The sequence below is a fragment of the Nerophis lumbriciformis genome, linkage group LG18 (genome assembly GCF_033978685.3).
Source record: "Nerophis lumbriciformis linkage group LG18, RoL_Nlum_v2.1, whole genome shotgun sequence".
NCBI lineage: Eukaryota > Metazoa > Chordata > Actinopteri > Syngnathiformes > Syngnathidae > Nerophis > Nerophis lumbriciformis.
The window spans coordinates 5,731,708-5,755,000 of NC_084565.2; the positions used below are offsets into that span (position 1 = coordinate 5,731,708).

General features: G+C 36.2%; 2 protein-coding genes across 3 annotated transcripts in view; both read left to right on the forward strand.

Annotated features, from left to right (window-relative positions):
- Positions 1-19,615, forward strand: part of shroom2a (shroom family member 2a) — a 146,424-nt gene extending 126,809 nt beyond the window's left edge. For both annotated transcript variants that reach the window (XM_061977525.2, XM_061977526.2), the window contains 5 exons: positions 3,047-3,394; positions 11,450-11,902; positions 14,915-15,080; positions 15,144-15,416; positions 18,405-19,615. In XM_061977525.2, the coding sequence (XP_061833509.1) occupies positions 3,047-3,394; positions 11,450-11,902; positions 14,915-15,080; positions 15,144-15,416; positions 18,405-18,677 (1,513 nt within the window). In that variant the 3' untranslated portion in view covers positions 18,678-19,615. The remainder of the gene's footprint in view (positions 1-3,046; positions 3,395-11,449; positions 11,903-14,914; positions 15,081-15,143; positions 15,417-18,404) is intronic.
- The window catches only part of cldn34a (claudin 34a), a 90,516-nt gene that overhangs the window by 54,795 nt on the left and 12,428 nt on the right, over positions 1-23,293 (forward strand). The gene's annotated exons all lie outside the window — the stretch shown is intronic.

Here is a 23,293-nt window from a genome sequence, read left to right on the forward strand (position 1 = left end):
CTAAAATGTAATGTTAGCATATAGCTATGCTAGTGTTGTTAACCTAGCATGATGTTAAAATGTAATGTTAGCATGTAGCTCACATAGCTATGTTAATGTTGCTAACCTAGCATAATGTTAAAATGTAATGTTAGCATGTAACTTGCATAGCTATGCTATTGTTGCTAACCTAGCATGATGTTAACATGTAGCTCACCTAGCTTTGTTAATGTTGCTAACCTAGCATAATGCTAAAATTTAATGTTAGCATATAGCTATACTAGTGTTGTTAACTTAGCATGATGTTAAAATGTAACGTTAGCATATAGCTCACATAGCTGCTAATGTTGCTAACCTAGCATGATGTTAAAATTTCATGTTGGCATGTAACTCACATAGCTATGCTAGTGTTGCTAACCTATCATGATTCTAAAATGTAATGTTAGCAAGTAGCTCACATAGATATGCTCGTGTTGCTAACCTAGCATGATGTTAAAATGTAATGTTAGCAAGTAGCTCACATAGCTATGCTAGTGTTGTTAACCTAGCATGATGTTAAAATGTCATGTTAGCATGTATCTTACATAGCTATGGTAGTGTTGCTAACCTAGCATAATGTTAAAATGTAATGTTAGCATGTAACTTGCATAGCTATGCTAGTGTTGCTAACCTAGAACAATGTTAAAACGTAATGTTAACATGTAGCTCACTTAACTTTGTTAATGTTGCTAACCTAGCATAATGCTAAAATGTAATGTTAGCATATAGCTATGCTAGTGTTGTTAACCTAGCATGATGTTAACATTTAATTTTAGCATGTAGCTCACATAGCTATGTTAATGTTGCTAACCTAGCATAATGTTAAAATTTGATTTTGCCATGTAACTCGCATAGCTATGCTAGTGTTGCTAACCTAGCATGATGTTAAAATGTAATGTAAGCATATAGCTATGGTAGTGTTGTTAACCTAGCATGATGTTAAAATGTAATGTTAGCATGTAGCTCACATAGCTATGATAATGTTGCTAACCTAGCACGATGTAAAAATGTAAAGTTAAAAATGTAACTTGCATAGCTATGCTAGTGTTGCTAACCTAGCATGATGTTAAAATGTAATGTTAACATGTAGCTCACTTAGCTTTGTTAATGTTGCTAACCTAGCATGGTGTTAAAATGTAATGTAAGCATATAGCTATGGTAGTGTTGTTAACCTAGCATGATGTTAAAATGTAATTTTAACATGTAGCTCACATAGCTATGTTAATGTTGCTAACCTAGCATAATGTTAAAATGTAATGTAAGCATATAGCTATGGTAGTGTTGTTAACCTAGCATGATGTTATAAATAAATAAATGATAAATGGGTTGTACTTGTATAGCGCTTTTCTACCTTCAAGGTACTCAAAGCGCTTTGACACTACTTCCACATTTACCCATTCACACACACATTCACACACTGATGGAGGGAGCTGCCATGCAAGGCGCTAACCAGCATGTAATGTTAGCATGTAGCTCACATAACTATGATAATGTTGCTAACCTAGCACGATGTTAAAATGTAATGTTAGCATGTAACTTGCATAGCTATGCTAGTGTTGCTAAGCTAGCAAGATGTTAAAATGTAGTGTTAACATGTAGCTCACTTAGCTTTGTTAAAGTTCCTAACCTAGCATAATGCTAAAATGTAATGTTAGCATATAGCTATGCTAGTGTTGTTAACCTCGCATGATGTTAAAATGTAATGTTAGCATGTAGCTCACATAGCTATGTTAATGTTGCTAACCTAGCATAATGTTAAAATGTAATGTTAGCATGTAACTTGCATAGCTATGCTAGTGTTGCTAACCTAGCATGATGTTAAAATGTAGTGTTAGCATGTAGCTCACTTAGCTTTGTTAATGTTGCTAACCTAGCATAATGCTAAAGTGTAATGTTAGCATATAGCTATGCTAGTGTTGTTAACCTAGCATGATGTTAAAATGTAATTTTAGCATGTAGCTCACATAGCTATGTTAATGTTGCTAACCTAGCATAATGTTAAGATTTGATGTTGGCATGTAACTCGCATAGCTATACTAGTGTTGCTAACCTAGCATGATGTTAACATGTAGTGTTAGCATGTAGCTCACTTAGCTTTGTTAATGTTGCTAACCTAGCATAATGCTAAAGTGTAATGTTAGCATATAGCTATGCTAGTGTGGTTAACCTAGTATAATGTTAAAATGTCATGCTAGCATGTATCTCACATAACTATGTTAATGTTGCTAACCTAGCATTATAAAATTTGATGTTGGCATGTAACTCGCACAGCTATGCTAGTGTTGCTAACCTAGCATAATGCTAAAATGTAACGTTAGCATATAATTATGCTAGTGTTGCTAACCTACCATGATGTTAAAATTATATTTTAGCATGTAACTCGCATAGCTATGCTGGTGTTGCTAACGTAGCATGATGCTAAATGCAATGTTAGCTATGCTATGCTGGTGTTAATGATAATAATAATAATGGATTAGACTTATACAGCAAGTGAGAACCCATCATTCATTCACACACTTCCTGTATGTCACAGAAAGTATGAGAATGTGTGAGCTGCTGCCTCACCTTCTTGACTTATATAATCATCTCATATTTGTCAACATACTTACACAAAGTTAGCACTTTTCTGTCGTCGTCGTGTCCGTCCATCTCTGTCGCGTTATTTGATTGAACATGAAACTTGTGGCGCTCCTGTAACGAGAAGGACAACATCTGGATTTCCCGGCCCAAAATAGACAGTTGATTAGGGAAGTGGCGTGGGAAAAAGGCAACTTTTCTCATGCTGGTTTTGAAGTGCTTTCATATTTTGATATGCTGAAAAAAACCAGACTGATAAAAGTCAAAAGTGCCAAAATGGTGTGTTGCGTTCAAAGACACTGCGGTGTAAGAGTTGCGGGGAAAAGCAGAATGGAGGGTTTGTGGCAGCTCAGATATTCCTGCTCAGATATTCCTGCCAGCGGAGGGAGGAGACTTTCCGGAACCTTCTTGTAACGAGAGAAGCTCAGCGTGGTTTTGTTGTGACCCGCAGCTCCCCGGAGAGAGCAGCGAGGGACGGCGAGCGTGCGTCTGCGGCTGCCGACCGCACTCCCGCGCAGCTCCTCCCCTCGCCGGCCCAGGATACCGCCAAGTCGCCGTCCGCACCCAGGAGGCAGCCGGCCCCGCCCACATGTCCTGAGCAGCAGTCCCCGAGTCACACCCGCAGCGGCGAGGCCAACCCCGCCCACCCTCCTCAGGCCCAGGGCAAAGTGGCGGCAGACCATCCGCCTGGGAGGACGCCGGCCGCCATGGAGGCGCCACGCCCGCCTTCGCCACACTTTTCCCCGCAGAGACTCAGCGACAAACCTCCCGTCTGCCTGCAGGACCACCACTCTAACGGGTAACTACTCCTGTTTCTAACAAGTTTCACTAGAAGATTCCATGCTAATGTTAGCATGTTAGCTTTTCTACCGATTTTTACAGGAACTAACCTCATTGGTGCTTGATGAATGCTAACTGTTACCATGCTAATGTTAGCATGTTAGCTTTTCTACCGATTTTTACAGGAATTAACCTCATTGGTGCTTGATGAATGCTAACTGTTACCATGCTAATGTTAGCATGTTAGCTTTTCTACCGATTTTTACAGGAATTAACCTCATTGGTGCTTGATAAATGCTAACTGTTACCATGCTAATGTTAGCACGTTAGCTTTTCTACCTATTTTTACCGAAGTTAACCTCATTGGTGCTTGATGAATGCTAACTGTTTCCATGCTAATGTTAGCATGTTAGCTTTTTTACCTATTTTTACAGGTATTAACCTCAGTCATATAAATTGGTTATTGACTCATGCTAACTGTTACCATGCTAATGTTAGCACGTTAGCTTTTCTACCTATTTTTACCGAAATTAATCTCATTGGTGCTTGATGAATGCTAACTGTTTCCATGCTAATGTTAGCATGTTAGCTTTTCTACCTATTTTTACAGGTATTAGCCTCACAGTCATTTATTTATTTATTTATTGACTCATGCTAACTGTTACCATGCTAATGTTAGCATGTTAGCTTTTCTACCTATTTTTACCGAAATTAACCTCATTGATGTTTGATAAATGCTAACTGTTTCCATGCTAATGTTAGCATGTTAGCTTTTCTACCTATTTTTACAGGTATTAACCTCACAGTCATATATATTGGTTATTGACTCATGCTAACTGTTACCATGCTAATATTAGCACGTTAGCTTTTCTACCTATTTTTACCGAAGTTAACCTCATTGGTGCTTGATGAATGCTAACTGTTTCCATGCTAATGTTAGCATGTTAGCTTTTCTACCTATTTTTACAGGTATTAGCCTCACAGTCATTTATTTATTTATTTATTGACTCATGCTAACTGTTACCATGCTAATGTTAGCACGTTAGCTTTTCTACCTATTTTTACCGAAATTAACCTCATTGGTGTTTGATAAATGCTAACTGTTTCCATGCTAATGTTAGCATGTTAGCTTTTCTACCTATTTTTACAGGTATTAACCTCACAGTCATATATGTTGGTTATTGACTCATGCTAACTGTTACCATGCTAATGTTAGCACGTTAGCTTTTCTACCTATTTTTACCGAAATAAACCTCATTGGTGCTTGATGAATGCTAACTGTTTCCATGCTAATGTTAGCATGTTAGCTTTTTTACCTATTTTTACAGGTATTAACCTCACAGTCATATAAATTGGTTATTGACTCATGCTAACTGTTACCATGCTAATGTTAGCACGTTAGCTTTTCTACCTATTTTTACCGAAATTAATCTCATTGGTGCTTGATGAATGCTAACTGTTTCCATGCTAATGTTAGCATGTTAGCTTTTCTACCTATTTTTACAGGTATTAGCCTCACAGTCATTTATTTATTTATTTATTGACTCATGCTAACTGTTACCATGCTAATGTTAGCATGTTAGCTTTTCTACCTATTTTTACCGAAATTAACCTCATTGGTGTTTGATAAATGCTAACTGTTTCCATGCTAATGTTAGCATGTTAGCTTTTCTACCTATTTTTACAGGTATTAACCTCACAGTCATATATATTGGTTATTGACTCATGCTAACTGTTACCATGCTAATATTAGCACGTTAGCTTTTCTACGTATTTTTACCGAAATTAACCTCATTGGTGCTTGATAAATGCTAACTGTTTCCATGCTAATGTTAGCATGTTAGCTTTTCTACCTATTTTTACAGGTATTAACCTCACAGTCATATATATTGTTTATTGACTCATGCTAACTGTTACCATGCTAATGTTAGCACGTTAGCTTTTCTACCTATTTTTACCGAAGTTAACCTCATTGGTGCTTGATGAATGCTAACTGTTTCCATGCTAATGTTAGCATGTTAGCATGTTAGCTTTTCTACCTATTTTTACAGGTATTAACCTCACAGTCATATATATTGGTTATTGACTCATGCTAACTGTTACCATGCTAATGTTAGCATGTTAGCTTTTCTACCTATTTTTACTGAAATTAACTTCATTGGTGCTTGATGAATGCTAACTGTTTCCATGCTGGTGTTAGCATGTTAGCTTTTCTACCTATTTTTACAGGTATTAGCCTCACAGTCATTTATTTATTTATTTATTGACTCATGCTAACTGTTACCATGCTAATGTTAGCACGTTAGCTTTTCTACCTATTTTTACCGAAATTAACCTCATTGGTGCTTGATAAATGCTAACTGATTCCATGCTAATGTTAGCATGTTAGCTTTTCTACCTATTTTTACAGGTATTAGCCTCACAGTCATATATATTGGTTATTGACTCATGCTAACTGTTACATGCTAATTTTAGCACGTTAGCTTATCTACCTATTTTTACCGAAGTTAACCTCATTGGTGCTTGATGAATGCTAACTGTTTCCATGCTAATGTTAGCATGTTAGCTTTTCTACCTATTTTTACAGGTATTAACCTCACAGTCATATATATTGGTGCTGGATGAATACTAACTGGTACCATGTTAATGTTAGCATGTTAGCTTTTCTACCTATTTTTACAGGTATTAACCTCACAGTCATATATATTGGTTCTTGACGCATGCTAACTGTTAGCATGTTGACATTAGTATGATAACTTTTTTGCCAATTTTGCAGGTAACCTCAGAGTCATATATTGTGGTAATTGACGCACACTGCTAGCATGTTAACGTTAGCGAGCTAATTTTGCAGACACACACTTAAATAAATAAATAAATTCAAATGTTATATATTTTAGTACTTGATGCACGCTTACTTTTGTCATGCCAATGTTAGCATTTTATCTGTTTTTAGCTATTTTTGTAGGTATTCACCTCAGAGTCATATAAATTGGTTCTTGGCGCCTGCTAACTGTTAGCATACCACCTTTTTAGCACATTTTGCGGATAGCTTCAGAGTCATATTATGGTACTTGACACATATTAACTATTAGCATGCTAATATTAGCATGCTAACCACACAGAGACCCACTTCATATGTTATATATTTTACTATGACACATTGTCATGTTAATGTGAGCATTTTATCGGTTTTTAGCTATTTTTGCTAGTATTAACCTAAGAGTCATATATTTTTGGTTCTTGACGCATGCTAACTGTTAGCATGTTGACATTAGCATGATTAGCCAATTTTGCAGGTAGTCATATATTGTGGTATTTGACGCACACTGCTAGCATGTTAATGTTAGCGAGCTAATTTTGCAGACACACACTTCAAATGTTATATATTTTAGTACTTGATGCACGCTCACTGTTGCCATGCCAATGTTAGCATTTTATCGATTTTTAGCTATTTTTGTAGATATTAACCTCAGAGTCATATAAATTGGTTCTTGCCACATGCTAACTGTTATCATGCTAATGTTAGCATGTTATATTTTCTAGCTATTTTTACCAGTATAATCCTAGGAGTCATATATTTTGTTTCTTGACGCATGCTAACTATTAGCATGTTGACATTAGCATGACAACTTTTTAGCCAATTCTGCAGGTATCTTCAGAGTCACATATTGTGGTACCTGACAAATATTAACTACTAGCATGCTAATTTTGCAGACACACTTCAAATGTTATATATTTTAGTACTTGATGCACGCTCACTGTTGTTATGCCAATGTTAGCATTTTATCTGTTTTTAGCTATTTTTGTAGGTATTAACCTCAGAGTCATATAAATTGGTTCTTGGCGCATGCTAACTGTTATCATGCTAATGTTAGCATGTTATCTTTTCTAGCTATTTTTACCAGTATAAACCTAGGAGTCATATATTTTGGTTCTTGACTCATGCTAACTGTTAGCATTTTGACATTAGCATGATAACTTTTTAGCCAGTTTTGCAGGTAGTCATATATTGTGGTATATGACGCATACTGCTAGCATGTTAACGTTAGCGAGCTAATTTTGCAGACACACACTTCAAATGTTATATATTTTAGTACTTGGTGCACGCTTACTGTTGTCATGCCAATGTTAGCATTTTATCTTTTTTAAGCTATTTTTGTAGGTATTAACCTCAGAGTTATATAAATTGGTTCTTAGCGCATGCTAACTGTTATCATGCTAATGTTAGCATGTTATATTTTCTATCTATTTTTACCAGTATAAACCTAGGAGTCATATATTTTGTTTCTTGACGCATGCTAACTATTAGCATGTTGACATTAGCATGATAACTTTTTAGCCAATTTTGCAAGTAGTCATATATTTTGGTATTTGAAGCATACTGCTAGCATGTTAACGTTAGCGAGCTAATTTTGCGGTGACACACTTTAAATGTAATATATTTTAGTACTTGATGCACGCTCACTGTTGTCATGCCAATGTTAGCATTTTATCTTTGTTAGCTATTTTTGTAGGTATTAAACTCAGAGTCATACAAATTGGTTGTAGGCGCATGCTGACTGTTATCATGCTAATGTTAGCATGTTATCTTTTCTAGTTATTTTTACCAGTATAAACCTAGGAGTCATATATTTTGGTTTTTGATGCATGCTAGCTGTTAGCATGTTGACATTAGCATGATAACTTTTTAGCCAATTTTGCAGGAAACTTCAGAGTCACATATTGTGGTACCTGACACATATTAACTATTAGCATGTTAACGTTAGCGAGCTAATTTTGCAGACACACACTTCAAATGTTATATATTTTAGTACTTGATGCACGCTCACTGTTGTCATGCCAATGTTAGCATTTTATCTGTTTTTAGCTATTTTTGTAGGTATTAACCTCAGAGTCATATAAATTGGTTCTTAGCGCATGCTAACTGTTATGCTATTGGTAGCATGTTATATTTTCAAGCTATTTTTACTAGTATAAACCTAGGAGTCATATATTTTGGTTCTTGACGCATGCTAACTGTTAGCATGTTGACATTAGCATGATAACTTTTTAGCCAATTTTGCAGGTAGTCATATATTGTGGTATTTGACGCATACTGCTAGCATGTTAACGTTAGCGAGCTAATTTTGCGGGGACACACTTTAAATGTTATATATTTTAGTACTTGATGCATGCTCACTGTTGTCATGCCAATGTTAGCATTTTATCTCTTTTAAGCTATTTTTGTAGGTATTAACCTCAGAGTCATATAAAATGGTTCTTGGCGCATGCTAACTGTTATCATGCTAATGTTAGCATGTTATCTTTTCTAGCTATTTTTACCAGTATAAACCTAAGAGTCATATAATTTGGTTCTTGACACATGCTAACTGTTAGCATGTTGACATTAGCATGATAACTTTTTAGCCAATTTTGCAAGTAACTTCAAAGTCATATATTGTGGTATTTGACGCACACTGCTAGCATGTTAACGTTAGCGAGCTAATTTTGCAGACATACACTTCAAATGTTACATATTTCAGTACTTGACGCATGCTAACTGTTATCATGTTAATGTTAGCATGTTATATTTTCTAGCTATTTTTACCAGTATAAACCTAAGAGTCATATATTTTGGTTCTTGACGCATGCTAACTGTTAGCATGTTGACATTAGCATGATAACTTTTTAGCCAATTTTGCAAGTAACTTCAAAGTCATATATTGTGGTATTTGACGCACACTGCTAGCATGTTAACGTTAGCGAGCTAATTTTGCAGACATACACTTCAAATGTTACATATTTCAGTACTTGACGCATGCTAACTGTTATCATGTTAATGTTAGCATGTTATATTTTCTAGCTATTTTTACCAGTATAAACCTAAGAGTCATATATTTTGGTTCTTGACGCATGCTAACTGTTAGCATGTTGACATTAGCATGATAACTTTTTAGCCAATTTTGCAAGTAACTTCAAAGTCACATATTGTGGTATTTGACGCACACTGCTAGCATGTTAACGTTAGCGAGCTAATTTTGCAGACGTACACTTCAAATGTTACATATTTCAGTACTTGACGCATGCTAACTGTTATCATGTTAATGTTAGCATGTTATATTTTCTAGCTATTTTTACCAGTATAAACCTAAGAGTCATATATTTTGGTTCTTGACACATGCTAACTGTTAGCATGTTGACATTAGCATGATAACTTTTCAGACAATTTTGCAGGTAGTCATATATTGTGGTATTTGACGCATACTGCGAGCATGTTAACGTTAGCGAGCTAATTTTGCAGACGCACACTTCAAATGTTACATATTTTAGTACTTGTTGCACAGTTACTTTTGTCATGCCAATGTTAGCATTTTATCCGTTTTTAGCTATTTTTGTAGGTATTAGCCTCAGAGTCATAAATTGGTTCTTGGCGAATGCTAACTGTTAACATACCAGCTTTTTAGCACATTTTACGGGTAGCTTCAGAGTCATATTGTGGTACTTGACACATATTAACTATTAGCATGCTATTATTAGCATGCTAACCACACAGAGACCCACTTCATATGTTATATATTTTACTATGACACATGCTTACTATTGTCATGTTAATGTTAGCATTTTATCGGTTTTTAGCTATTTTTGTAGGTATTAACCTCAGAGTCATATAAATAGTTTTTTGGCGAATGCTAACTGTTATCATTCTAATGTTAGCATGTTATCTTTGCTAGCTATTTTTACCAGTATTAACCTGAGAGTCATATATTTTTGGTTCTTGACGCATGCTTACTGTTAGCATGTTGACATTAGGATGATAACGTTTTAGCCAATTTTGCAGGTAGTCATATATTGTGGTATTTGACGCACACTGGTAGCATGTTAACGTTAGCGAGCTAATTTTGCAGACACACACTTCAAATGTTATATATTTTAGTACTTGATGCACGCTCACTGTTGTCATGCCAATGTTAGCATTTTATCTGTTTTTAGCTATTTTTGTAGGTATTAACCTCAGAGTCATATAAATTGGTTCTTGGCGCATGCTAACTGTTATCATGCTAATGTTAGCATGTTATTTTTTCTAGCTGTTTTCACCAATATAAACCTAAGAGTCATATATTTTGGTTCTTGACTCATGCTAACTGTTGACATTAGCATGATAACTTTTTAGCCAATTTTGCAGGTAGTCATATATTGTGGTATTTGACGCACACTGCTAGCATGTTAACGTTAGCGAGCTAATTTTGCGGAGACACACTTTAAATGCTATATATTTTAGTACTTGATGCATGCTCACTGTTGTCATGCCAATGTTAGCATTTTATCTTTTTTAAGCTATTTTTGTAGGTATTAAACTCAGAGTCATATAAAATGGTTCTTGGCGCATGCTAACCGTTATCATGCTAATGTTAGCATGTTATCTTTTCTAGCTATTTTTACCAGTATAAACCTAGGAGTCATATATTTTGGTTCTTGACGCATGCTAACTGTTAGCATGTTGACATTAGCATGATAACTTTTTAGCCAATTTTGCAGGTAACTTCAGAGTCACATATTGTGGCACCTGACACATATTAACTATTAGCATGTTAACGTTAGCGAGCTAATTTTGCAGACACTTCAAATGTTATATATTTTAGTTCTTGCTGCACGCTAACTGTTGTCATGCCAATGTTAGCATTTTATCTTTTTTCAGCTATTTTTGTAGGTATTAACCTCAGAGTCATATACATTGGTTCTTGGCGCGTGCTAACTGTTATCATGCTATTGTTAGCATGTTATCTTTTCTAGCTATTTTTACCAGTATAAACCTAGGAGTCATATATTGGTTCTTGACACATGCTAACTGTTAGCATGTTGACATTAGCATGATAACTTTTTAGCCAATTTTTCAAATAACTTCAGAGTCACATATTGTGGTACTTAACACATATTAGCTATTAGCATGCTAACATTAGCGAGCTAATTTTAGCTGTTTTTTCAGGTATAAACCTAAGAGTCATATATTTTGGTTCTTGACGCATGCTAACCATTAGCATGCTAGCTTTTTAGCCCAACTTTTTTGGAAGTCAACATGAAAGTGTTTTCATCCCAGGGTGGAAAACGTGCCGGAGAAGCCTAAAGTGAAGAAAGTTCCCGTCAGGACCCCGCGGGACCCGGAGAGCGGCTCCTTGGCGGCGAGCGGCGGCCCCGACATGAGCAGGCTGGGCAGTCTCGGGGGCGGCAGGCAGGACTCGCTCTTCTGCGCCTTCAGCCGCCCGAGACCAGCTGGGTCTTCACCGCCCGAGACCCTGGAGGACCCCGACAGGACCCGTGTGGAGGACCAGGCCACGCCCAGGGTCTCTGAGGAGCAGAAGAGGGAGGAGCTGGCCCGGGACATCATGGACAAGGACAAGTCCCTGGCAGAGATTCTGGACCAGAGCAGGATGAAGACCACCATGGACCTGATGGAGGGCATCTTCCCTCCAGGGGAGCAGCTGCTGGACGCAGCACACCAGCGCAGGAAAGTCCCGTCCAAGCCCGCCACCTCACGTCCTGTGGAGGAGAGGTCAGCCTCCATTTTTAACTCCTTGAAGACTTGTGCCACTCTTTTGACTTTTTACTCTACTTTTATAAACAAAGACCAGATTTTATTCATGTTATTCAAGGTCAAATTGATGTCTAACAGTAAAACTACTAAGCAACACTAGCATAGCTACGCGAGCTACATGCTAACATTACATTTTAACGTCATGCTAGGTTAGCAACACTAGCATAGCTACGCGAGCTACATGCTAACATTACATTTTAACATCATGCTAGGTTAGCAACACTAGCATAGCTACGCAAGCTACATGCTAACATTACATTTTAACCTTATGTTAGGTTAGCAACACTAGCATAGCTACGCGAGCTACATGCTAACATTACATTTCAACGTCATGCTAGGTTAGCAACACTAGCATAGATACGCGAGCTACATGCTAACATTACATTTTAACGTCATGCTAGGTTAGCAACACTAGCATAGCTACGCGAGCTACATGCTAACATTACATTTCAACGTCATGCTAGGTTAGCAACACTAGCATAGATACGCGAGCTACATGCTAACATTACATTTTAACGTCATGCTAGGTTAGCAACACTAGCATAGCTACGCGAGCTACATGCTAACATTACATTTTAACATCATGCTAGGTTTGCAACACTAGCATAGCTACACGAGCTACATGCTAACATTGCATTTCAACATCATGCTAGGTTAGCAACACTAGCATAGCTACGCGAGCTACATGCTATCATTACATTTTAACATCATGTTAGGTTCGCAACACTAGCATAGGTATGTGAGCTACATGCTAATATTACATTTCAACATCATGCTAGGTTAGCAACACTAGCATAGCTATGTGAGCTACATGCTAAAATTACATTTAAAATCATGCCAGGTTAGCAACGCTAGCATAGCTATATGAGTTACATGCCAAGATTACATTTTAAACATCATGCTAGGTTAGCAACACTTGCATTGCTATGTGAGCTACATGCTAAAGTTACATTTAACATCATGCTATGTTAACAACATTAGCATAGCTATGTGAGCTACATGCTAACATTACACTTTAACATCTTGCTAGGTTAACAACACTAGCATAGCTAAGTGAGACACATGCTAACATTACATTTTAACATCATGCTAGGTTAGCAACACTAGCATAGCTATGTGAGCTTCATGCTAAAATTACATTTAAAATCATGCTAGGTTAGCAACGCTAGCATAGCTATATGAGTTACATGCCAAGATTACATTTTAAACATCATGCTAGGTTAGCAACACTAGCATAGCTTTGTGAGCTACATGTTAACATTACATTTCATCATCATGCTAGATTAGCAACACTAGCATTGCTATGTGAGCTACATGCTAACATTACATTTTACCATCATGCTAGGTTAGCAACACTAGCATAGCTATGTGAGCTACATGCTAAGATTACATTTCAACATCATGCTAGGTTAGCAACACTAGCATAGCTATGTGAGCTACATGCTAAAATTACATTTAAAATCATGCCAGGTTAGCAACGCTAGCATAGCTATATGAGTTACATGCCAAGATTACCGTACATTTTAAGCATCATGCTAGGTTAGCAACACTAGCATTGCTATGTGAGCTACATGCTAAAGTTACATTTAACATCATGCTATGTTAACAACATTAGCATAGCTATGTGAGCTACATGCTAACATTACACTTTAACATCTTGCTAGGTTAACAACACTAGCATAGCTAAGTGAGACACATGCTAACATTACATTTTAACATCATGCTAGGTTAGCAACACTAGCATAGCTATGTGAGCTTCATGCTAAAATTACATTTAAAATCATGCTAGGTTAGCAACGCTAGCATAGCTATATGAGTTACATGCCAAGATTACATTTTAAACATCATGCTAGGTTAGCAACACTAGCATAGCTTTGTGAGCTACATGTTAACATTACATTTCAACATCATGCTAGATTAGCAACACTAGCATTGCTATGTGAGCTACATGCTAACATTACATTTTACCATCATGCTAGGTTAGCAACACTAGCATAGCTATGTGAGCTACATGCTAAGATTACATTTCAACATCATGCTAGGTTAGCAACACTAGCATAGCTATGTGAGCTACATGCTAAAATTACATTTAAAAGCATGCTAGGTTAGCAACGCTAGCATAGCTATATGAGTTACATGCCAAGATTACATTTTAAGCATCATGCTAGGTTAGCAACACTAGCATTGCTATGTGAGCTACATGCTAAAGTTACATTTAACATCATGCTATGTTAACAACATTAGCATATCTATGTGAGCTACATGCTAACATTACACTTTAACATCATGCTAGGTTAGTAACAGTAGCATAGATATGTGAGCTACATGCTAACATTACATTTTACCATCATGCTAGGTTAGCAACACTAGCATAGCTATGTGAGCTACATGCTAAGATTACATTTCAACATCATGCTAGGTTAGCAACACTAGCATAGCTATGTGAGCTACATGCTAAAATTACATTTAAAAGCATGCTAGGTTAGCAACGCTAGCATAGCTATATGAGTTACATGCCAAGATTACATTTTAAGCATCATGCTAGGTTAGCAACACTAGCATTGCTATGTGAGCTACATGCTAAAGTTACATTTAACATCATGCTATGTTAACAACATTAGCATATCTATGTGAGCTACATGCTAACATTACACTTTAACATCTTGCTAGGTTAACACTAGCATAGCTAAGTGAGACACATGCTAACATTACATTTTAACATCATGCTAGGTTAGCAACATGAGCATAGCTTTGTGAGCTACATGCTAACATGATATTTTAACATCTTGCTAGGTTAGCAACATTAGCATAGCTACGTGAGCTACATGCTAACATCACACTTTAACATCATGCTAGGTTAACACTAGCATAGCTATGTGAGCTACATGCTAAAATGACATTTTTACCATAACAGGGCAGCCTTAAAACAACATTAGCTGTTCATAAAAAGTGTAATGTTCTTTATTATAGAGAAAAGGAGGACGGTATGGTTGCCATGGTGACCAGCTCAGCGTACTACAGTACTTCAGCCCCCAAAGCCGAGCTCCTCATCAAAATGAAGGACATGCAGGATCAGAACGAGGACGAGGACGAGGACTACGGTGACGAGCTGGACATGGACTTGGCCAACAAGAAGGTAAAGTTGTAATATTTTCCAACTTGCTGTGGATTATGAGTGAAACATGTCTGGATGGAGCAGCAAGAGCTGATCTCCAGCCTGAGCCAGAAGCTGCAGGTCCTGCGTGAGGCGCGCCACAGTCTGCAGGAGGACGTGCTGGACAACAACGCTCTGGGGGAGCAGGTGGAGGCCCGAGTCCAGCAGGTGTGCAAGCCCAACGAGCTGGACAAGTTCCGCATGTTCGTGGGGGACCTGGACAAGGTGGTCAGTCTGCTGCTGTCCCTGTCGGGGCGCCTGGCCCGGGTGGAGAACGCCCTCAACAGTCTGGACCAGGACGCCACGCCCCAGGAGCGAGTACGTACACACCTGGGTCCCCAAACCAGTTTTTGGTCTTTTATGTTGGCAACAAGTTAGGATTCAGAGCCCAGTCCCAATCCTGCGTGCTCCCATTGTGTCCAAACACTAACGATTGTGCCCTCACCCATTTTGAAAGTTTTATTACATTAAAATAAAGTTGATTTGATTTGATTTGATAATGTGTAATTAACCTGTTATTAATCATTAGTACACTAACTAGGTCCAAACCTCCCCAAACTTGTGTGTTATGAATATTAAGTCATTATTATAAATACTAAGTAGTTATTATGAATAATAAGTCGTTATTATGAGTAATAAGTGATTATTATGAATAATAAGTCATTATTATGAATAATAAGTCATTATTATGGATACTAAGTCATTATTATGGATACTAAGTCATTATTATGAGTAATAAGTCATTATTATGAGTAATAAGTCGTTATTATGAATAATAAGTCATCATTATGAATAATAAATCATTATTATGAATAAGTGATTATTATGAGTAATACGTAGTTATGATTAATAAGTCATTATTATGAATAATAAGTGATTATTGTTAATAAGTCATTATTATGAATAATAAGTCATCATTATGAATAATAAATCATTATTATGAATAATAAGTCATTAATAGCATCAACGGTTAATAACTTAGGATGGTTATGACTAATAAGTCGTTATTTTGAATAATAAGTCATTTTTATGAATAATAAGTCATTAATAGCATAAACAGTTAATAACTTAAAATATGTTATGAATAATGCGCTATTATTATAAATAATAAGTTGTTATTATGGATACTAAGTCATTTTTATGAATAATAAGTGATTCTTATAATAAGTCATTATTATGGATACTAAGTCATTATTATGAATAGTAAGTCATTATTATGAATAATAAGTGATTATTATGAATAATAATTTGTTACTATGGATTCTAAGTCATTATTATGAATAATAAGTCATTATGGATACTAAGTGATTATTATGAGTAATAAGTGATTATTATGGATAATAAGTGATTATTATGAATAATAAGTCATTATTATGGATACTAAGTCATTAATAGGAGTAATAAGTCATTAATAGCATCAAAGGTTAATAACTTAAAAGGATGGTTATGAACAATAAGTCGTTATTATGAATAAAAAGTATATTTTATGAATAATAAGTCATTAATAGCATAAACGTTAATGACTTAAAAGATGTTATGAATAATAAGTTATTATTATCCATAATTAGTTATTATAAATAATAAGTCATTAATAGTATAGAAGGTTAATAACTTAAAATATTCTTATGAATAATAAGTAATTATTATGAATAATAAGTTAAGGGCGTGAAAGGTTAAGAACTTTAAAGGACCGTTATGAATAATAAGTAATTATTATGAATAATAAGTCCTTAATAGCACAAAAGGATAGTAGCTTAAAAGATGGTTATGAAGAAGTCATTATTATGAGTAACTATGCTATGAATAATAAGTAATTATTATGAATAATAGGTCATTATTATAAATAAGTCGTTATTATGAATAATAATTGATTATTGTGGATACTAAGTCATTATTATGAATAATAAGTCATTTTTACGAATATTAAGTCATTATTATGAATAATAAGTCATTGATATGAATAATAAGTCATTATTATGAATGTTAAGTCATTATTATGGATACTAAGTCATTATTATGAATAATAAATGTTTATTATGAATAATAAGTTATTATTATGAATACTAAGTCATTATTATGAGTAATAAGGGATTATTATGAATAATAAGTCATTATTATGATTAATAAGTGATTATTGTTAATAAGTCGGTATTATGAATAAGTCATCATTATGAATAATAAATCATTTTGAATAATAAGCCATTAATAGCATCAAAGGTTAATAACTTAAAAGGATGGTTGTGAATAATAAGTCGTTATTATGAATAATAAGTAATTTTTATGGATAATAAGTAATTAATAGCATAAACGGTTAATAACTTAAAAGATGTTATGAATAATATGTTATTATTATGCATAATACGTTATTATTATAAATAACAAGTCCTTAATAGCATACAAGGTTAATAACTTAAAAGATCCTTATGAATAATAAGTAATTGTTATGAATAATAAGTTATTAATAGCATAAAATGTTAATAACTTTAAAGGATGGTTACGAATAATAAGTACTTATTATGAATAATAGGTCATTAATAGCACAAAAGGTTAGTAACTTAAAAGATGGTTATGAATAAGTCATTATTATGAGTAACTATGAATAATAAGTAATTATTATTAATAATAAATCGTTATTATGAATAGTAAGTCATAATTATGAATAATAAGTCGTTATTGTGAATAATAAGTCGTTATTATGAATAAGTGCTAATTAGGAATAATAAGTGCAAATTATGAAATATAAGTGTTAATAATGAACAATAAGTCAGTATAATGGATATTACTTCATTATTATTATTATTACTTTATTAGAAATAATAAGTCATTAATATGATAAAAGGTTAATAACTTAAAAGATGGTTAGGGATAATAAGTCCTTATTATGAATAATCAGTCATTATTATGTATAATAAGTCATTATTATGAGTGATAAGTCGAAATTATGAATAGTAATTAGTGATTATGAATAATAAGTGATTATTATGAACAATAAGTGATCATCATGAATAATAAGTCATAATTATGAATAATAAGTGATAATTACGAGTAATAAGTCATTATTATTAATAATATGTGGATATTATGAATAATACGTGATTATTATGAACAATAAGTGATCATTATAAATAGTAAGTGGTTATTATGAACAATAAGTGATCTATATGAATAGTAAGTGATCATTATGAATAGTAAGTGATCATTATGAGTAATAAGTGGTTATAATGAGTAGCACCAAAGAGGGGTGGAGGTGACAAAGGTGGTGCAAAAGTCTTCTGAGGTTTCACGTGCTTTGGCGTCTCCTTCCAGCACACGCTGACAGAAAAAAGGAAGCTGCTGATCCGGCAGCACGAGGACGCCAAGGAGCTGAAGGAGAACCTGGACCGGCGGGAGCGCGCCGTCTACGAGATCCTGGACAGCTACCTGGCGCAGGACGGCATGGCGGACTACGAGCACTTTGTCAAGATGAAGTCGGCGCTCATCATGGAGCAGCGCAAGCTGGAGGACAAGATCAAGCTGGGAGAGGAGCAGCTCAAGTGTCTGCTGGACAGTCTGCCCGTGGACCAGAGGCAGGCCTTCTGACACGCTGCACTTCCTGCCCGTGTCCAGCAGAGGGGGTCAGACACACACACACAAACACACACTGTACATTGCATCAAGCCTTTCCTTCTTCTAGTAATTTATTATAGCCTTTTGGGTCTGCACAGGAAGTCCACACCACCTCACTTCCTGTTTGTCACCGCACCAATTTCACTTCACTTTTTGTTTTTTCAATATTTGACCCACAGACTTTTCTTTGTGTGACGGAAAACGACAAACTATTCAGTACCAATCACTTGGATGTGCTACTTTTGTTTACACCGCATCTTCTTCTTGCCTTGTTTGCACCACTCGTGTGGCTTCTTACACTTTCACTCACTTCTTTCCAACTTTAAAAGACACAACTTTTTTGTTCTGCCTTTGAACAAAGGTATCCCTTTTTTTTTAACGACCTGTTCTAAAAATACAAATAAAAACTGTCAGGTTCAAACATCGATGACATCTATTATAACAGACAAGAAGCAAGGAAATAAACAGAGAGAGGATTCAATTTTGCTCAATTTGAGGAGAAACGTGTCGACCTGTAACCTCTTCCAGTGTCACCCGTGCTCTGGCGAAAGATTGTACGCCACCTCTTTTTATTTGGACTTTCCCTGTTTACATAACAACAGCTGTTTTTAAAGGTATGTAAACAGCCATTGTTTTCGGTCACATTCACTCAAAACAAAAAGATGCCTCGGGCTTGAACTGGTCCTGGATCAAGCTTGGGCAGGTCTTGGATGACAATAGATAACCCCTCCCGTCTCTTCCCGTTGTACACAGCGGAATTTTCCAAGCCTTTGGCTTGGTGCAACTAAGACAGCCTCTTGTCTGTTCACTGGGAACTCAGAATGGAAAGTTTTTTGATAATTTACATACAATTTTTCTGACAAAACCAGTGGAACAAAAGAGTAAATGTGACAATAAATAGTTGCAATGTTGACTCCAATAATGTTTTTTTCTTTAAAACTGCTCAGAAAATAATAATGAATCAAAATCAATGTTAAGAATTATTGACAGGCTCCAGTTACTTCAAACTTTGAGACATTTTGGGGGTAAAATATTGCATATTTTTGGGCCAAAAGCAAAAATGTATGATCGATGGCTGAATATGAAGTTGATCTATAGTTTTAAGCATTGAAAATAAAAAAAATTAAAAATGTATGACTTATTTTTAACACTTTAATGAGTGGGACCCTTTTGGATCCTGAGAATTGTATTGGTGATTTAAATTGGTTCAATTAAACAAAGACAGAATTCAATTTAGCTCAATTGAGGAGAAACGTCTGGGCTGTACTCTTTGTACAGTCTCCCACCACGCTCTGACGAAATCTTTTATTTGGACTTTCCCTGATTACATGGCAACGGCTGTTTCTAAAGGAGGGGGGTATGTAAACAGCCATTGTTTTCGGTCACATTCACACAAAACAAAAAGATGCCTCGGGCTTGGACTGGTCCTGGATCGAGCTTGGGCAGGTCTTGGATGACAATAGATAACCCCTCCCGTCTCTTCCCGTCGTACACAGCGGAATTTTCCAAGCCTTTGGCTTGGTGCAACTAAGACAGCCTCTTGTCTGTTCACTGGGAACTCAGAACGGAAAGTTTTTTGATAATTTACATACAATTTTTCTGACAAAACCAGTGGAACAAAAGAGTAAATGTGACAATAAATAGTTGCAATGTTGTTTTTTTCTTTAAAACTGCTCAAAAAATAATAATGAATCAAAATCAATGTTAAGAATTATTGACAGGCTCCAGTTACTTCACACTTTGAAACATTTTGGGGGTAAAATATTGCATGTTTTTGGGCCAAAAGCAAAAATGTATGATCGATGGCTGAATATGAAGTTGATCTAGAGTTTTAAGCATTGAAAATAAAAAAAATGTATGACTTATTTTTAACACTTTAATGAGTGGGACCCTTTTGGATCCTGAGAATTTTATTGGTGGTTTCATTGGTTCAATTAAACAAAGACAGAATTCAATTTAGCTCAATTGAGGAGAAACGTCTGGGCTGTACTCTTTGTACAGTCTCCCACCACGCTCTGACGAAATCTTTTATTTGGACTTTCCCTGATTACATGGCAACGGCTGTTTCTAAAGGTATGTAAACAGCCATTGTTTTCGGTCACATTCACACAAAACAAAAAGATGCCTCGGGCTTGGACTGGTCCTGGATCGAGCTTGGGCAGGTCTTGGATGACAATAGATAACCCCTCCCGTCTCTTCCCGTCGTACACAGCGGAATTTTCCAAGCCTTTGGCTTGGTGCAACTAAGACAGCCTCTTGTCTGTTCACTGGGAACTCAGAACGGAAAGTTTTTTGATAATTTACATACAATTTTTCTGACAAAACCAGTGGAACAAAAGAGTAAATGTGACAATAAATAGTTGCAATGTTGTTTTTTTCTTTAAAACTGCTCAAAAAATAATAATGAATCAAAATCAATGTTAAGAATTATTGACAGGCTCCAGTTACTTCACACTTTGAAACATTTTGGGGGTAAAATATTGCATGTTTTTGGGCCAAAAGCAAAAATGTATGATCGATGGCTGAATATGAAGTTGATCTAGAGTTTTAAGCATTGAAAATAAAAAAAATGTATGACTTATTTTTAACACTTTAATGAGTGGGACCCTTTTGGATCCTGAGAATTTTATTGGTGGTTTCATTGGTTCAATTAAACAAAGACAGAATTCAATTTAGCTCAATTGAGGAGAAACGTCTGGGCTGTACTCTTTGTACAGTCTCCCACCACGCTCTGACGAAATCTTTTATTTGGACTTTCCCTGATTACATGGCAACGGCTGTTTCTAAAGGTATGTAAACAGCCATTGTTTTCGGTCACATTCACACAAAACAAAAAGATGCCTCGGGCTTGGACTGGTCCTGGATCGAGCTTGGGCAGGTCTTGGATGACAATAGATAACCCCTCCCGTCTCTTCCCGTCGTACACAGCGAAATTTTCAAAGCCATTGGCTTGGTGCAACTAAGACAGCCTCTTGTCTGTTCACTGGGAACTCAGAATGGAAAGTTTTTTGATAATTTACATACAAATTTTCTGACAAAACCAGTGGAACAAAAGAGTAAATGTGACAATAAATAGTTGCAATGTTGACTCCAATAATGTTTTTTTCTTTAAAACTGCTCAAAAAATAATAATGAATCAAAATCAATGTTAAGAATTATTGACAGGCTCCAGTTACTTCACACTTTGAGACATTTTGGGGGTAAAATATTGCATATTTTTGGGCCAAAAACAAAAATGTATGATCGATGGCTGAATATGAAGTTGATTTATAGTTTTAAGCATTGAAAATAAAAAAAAATAAAAAATGTATGACTTATTTTTAACACTTTAATGAGTGGGACCCTTTTGGATCCTGAGAATTTTATTGGTGGTTTCATTGGTTCAATTAAACAGAGACAGAATTCAATTTAGCTCAATTGAGGAGAAACGTCTGGGCTGTACTCTTTGCACAGTCTCCCACCACGCTCTGACGAAATCTTTCATTTGGACTTTCCCTGATTACATGGCAACGGCTGTTTCTAAAGGAAGGGGGGTCGTAAACAGCCGTCGCCTTTGGTTACAAAACAGTTAGAAGAAAAGGTGCCTGCAGGGGGGGTCAGTTCCTGCTTCCTCTCCGCTTTGTAGATCTCGTGTCAAGACAAAATCTTCCTGTGGATTACAATACATCAAAGAAACCGACACCTTCATGTCGCTTCCCATCCTACACAGTGGCGTTTTAACAAGCCTTTTGATTGGTAAGATCAAAGACAGCTTTTGTCTGCTCGCCGGAACTCATTGTTTTGAACTCAAGTTTTGTGACAACTTAGATACAATTATTCTGACAATTGGGACTTGTTTTTATTTTATTTTTTTTAACTCATTGCTCAAAAAGTAACAATGAATCCAAATCAATGTTGCTATGAATTATTCAGTGCTATTCTTTAGTGTTTTTGTACTTCTTGTTTTACCTGTCGGTTCCGTGTACACTCAGTACACCCGCCAGACACTTTTAGATATCGGGTCTGGGGGGCGGCAAAGCCGGAGAAGGGAGAGGAAGCAGAAACGGGGCTGCAGGGTCGGTGTTATGCTACAGCTAAAGAAACAACCGCACAAGCCACCTCTACCAAGCCTGTCTCTCTGCAATGCCAGATCCCTGGTGCATAAAACGGACGACCTGGAATCATTACTCGCTGGAAATGGCTATGTTCGTGACTGCTGTGTTTTGCCCATCACTGAAACGTTGCTTCACACTTTGCTCCACTCGGACAGGACTTTGAACTCCGGTAAGAGCAGAGGAGGGGGTCTATGTGTTTATGTGCATGATAACTGGTGTAACAACGGGACAATCATAGACTAACACTGTTCCCCAGACCTGGAGTACATGTCTGTAGATCCTGGCTGTTCATTGGGGGGTCGCATCTTTCTGCGGGGATGCAGACGGACCACTCTGGACAAGGCGTGCAGGTAGGAACATGATGTAATCTTCGAAAATCAAACACGTACCAAAAACAGAAAACAAGCAGAAGGAAAACGTGCCGATCGCACGGGAAGCTACGGTTACCTCTTAGCACAGGAAGCACAAACTCGGTGACAAGAAATACTAACGTAA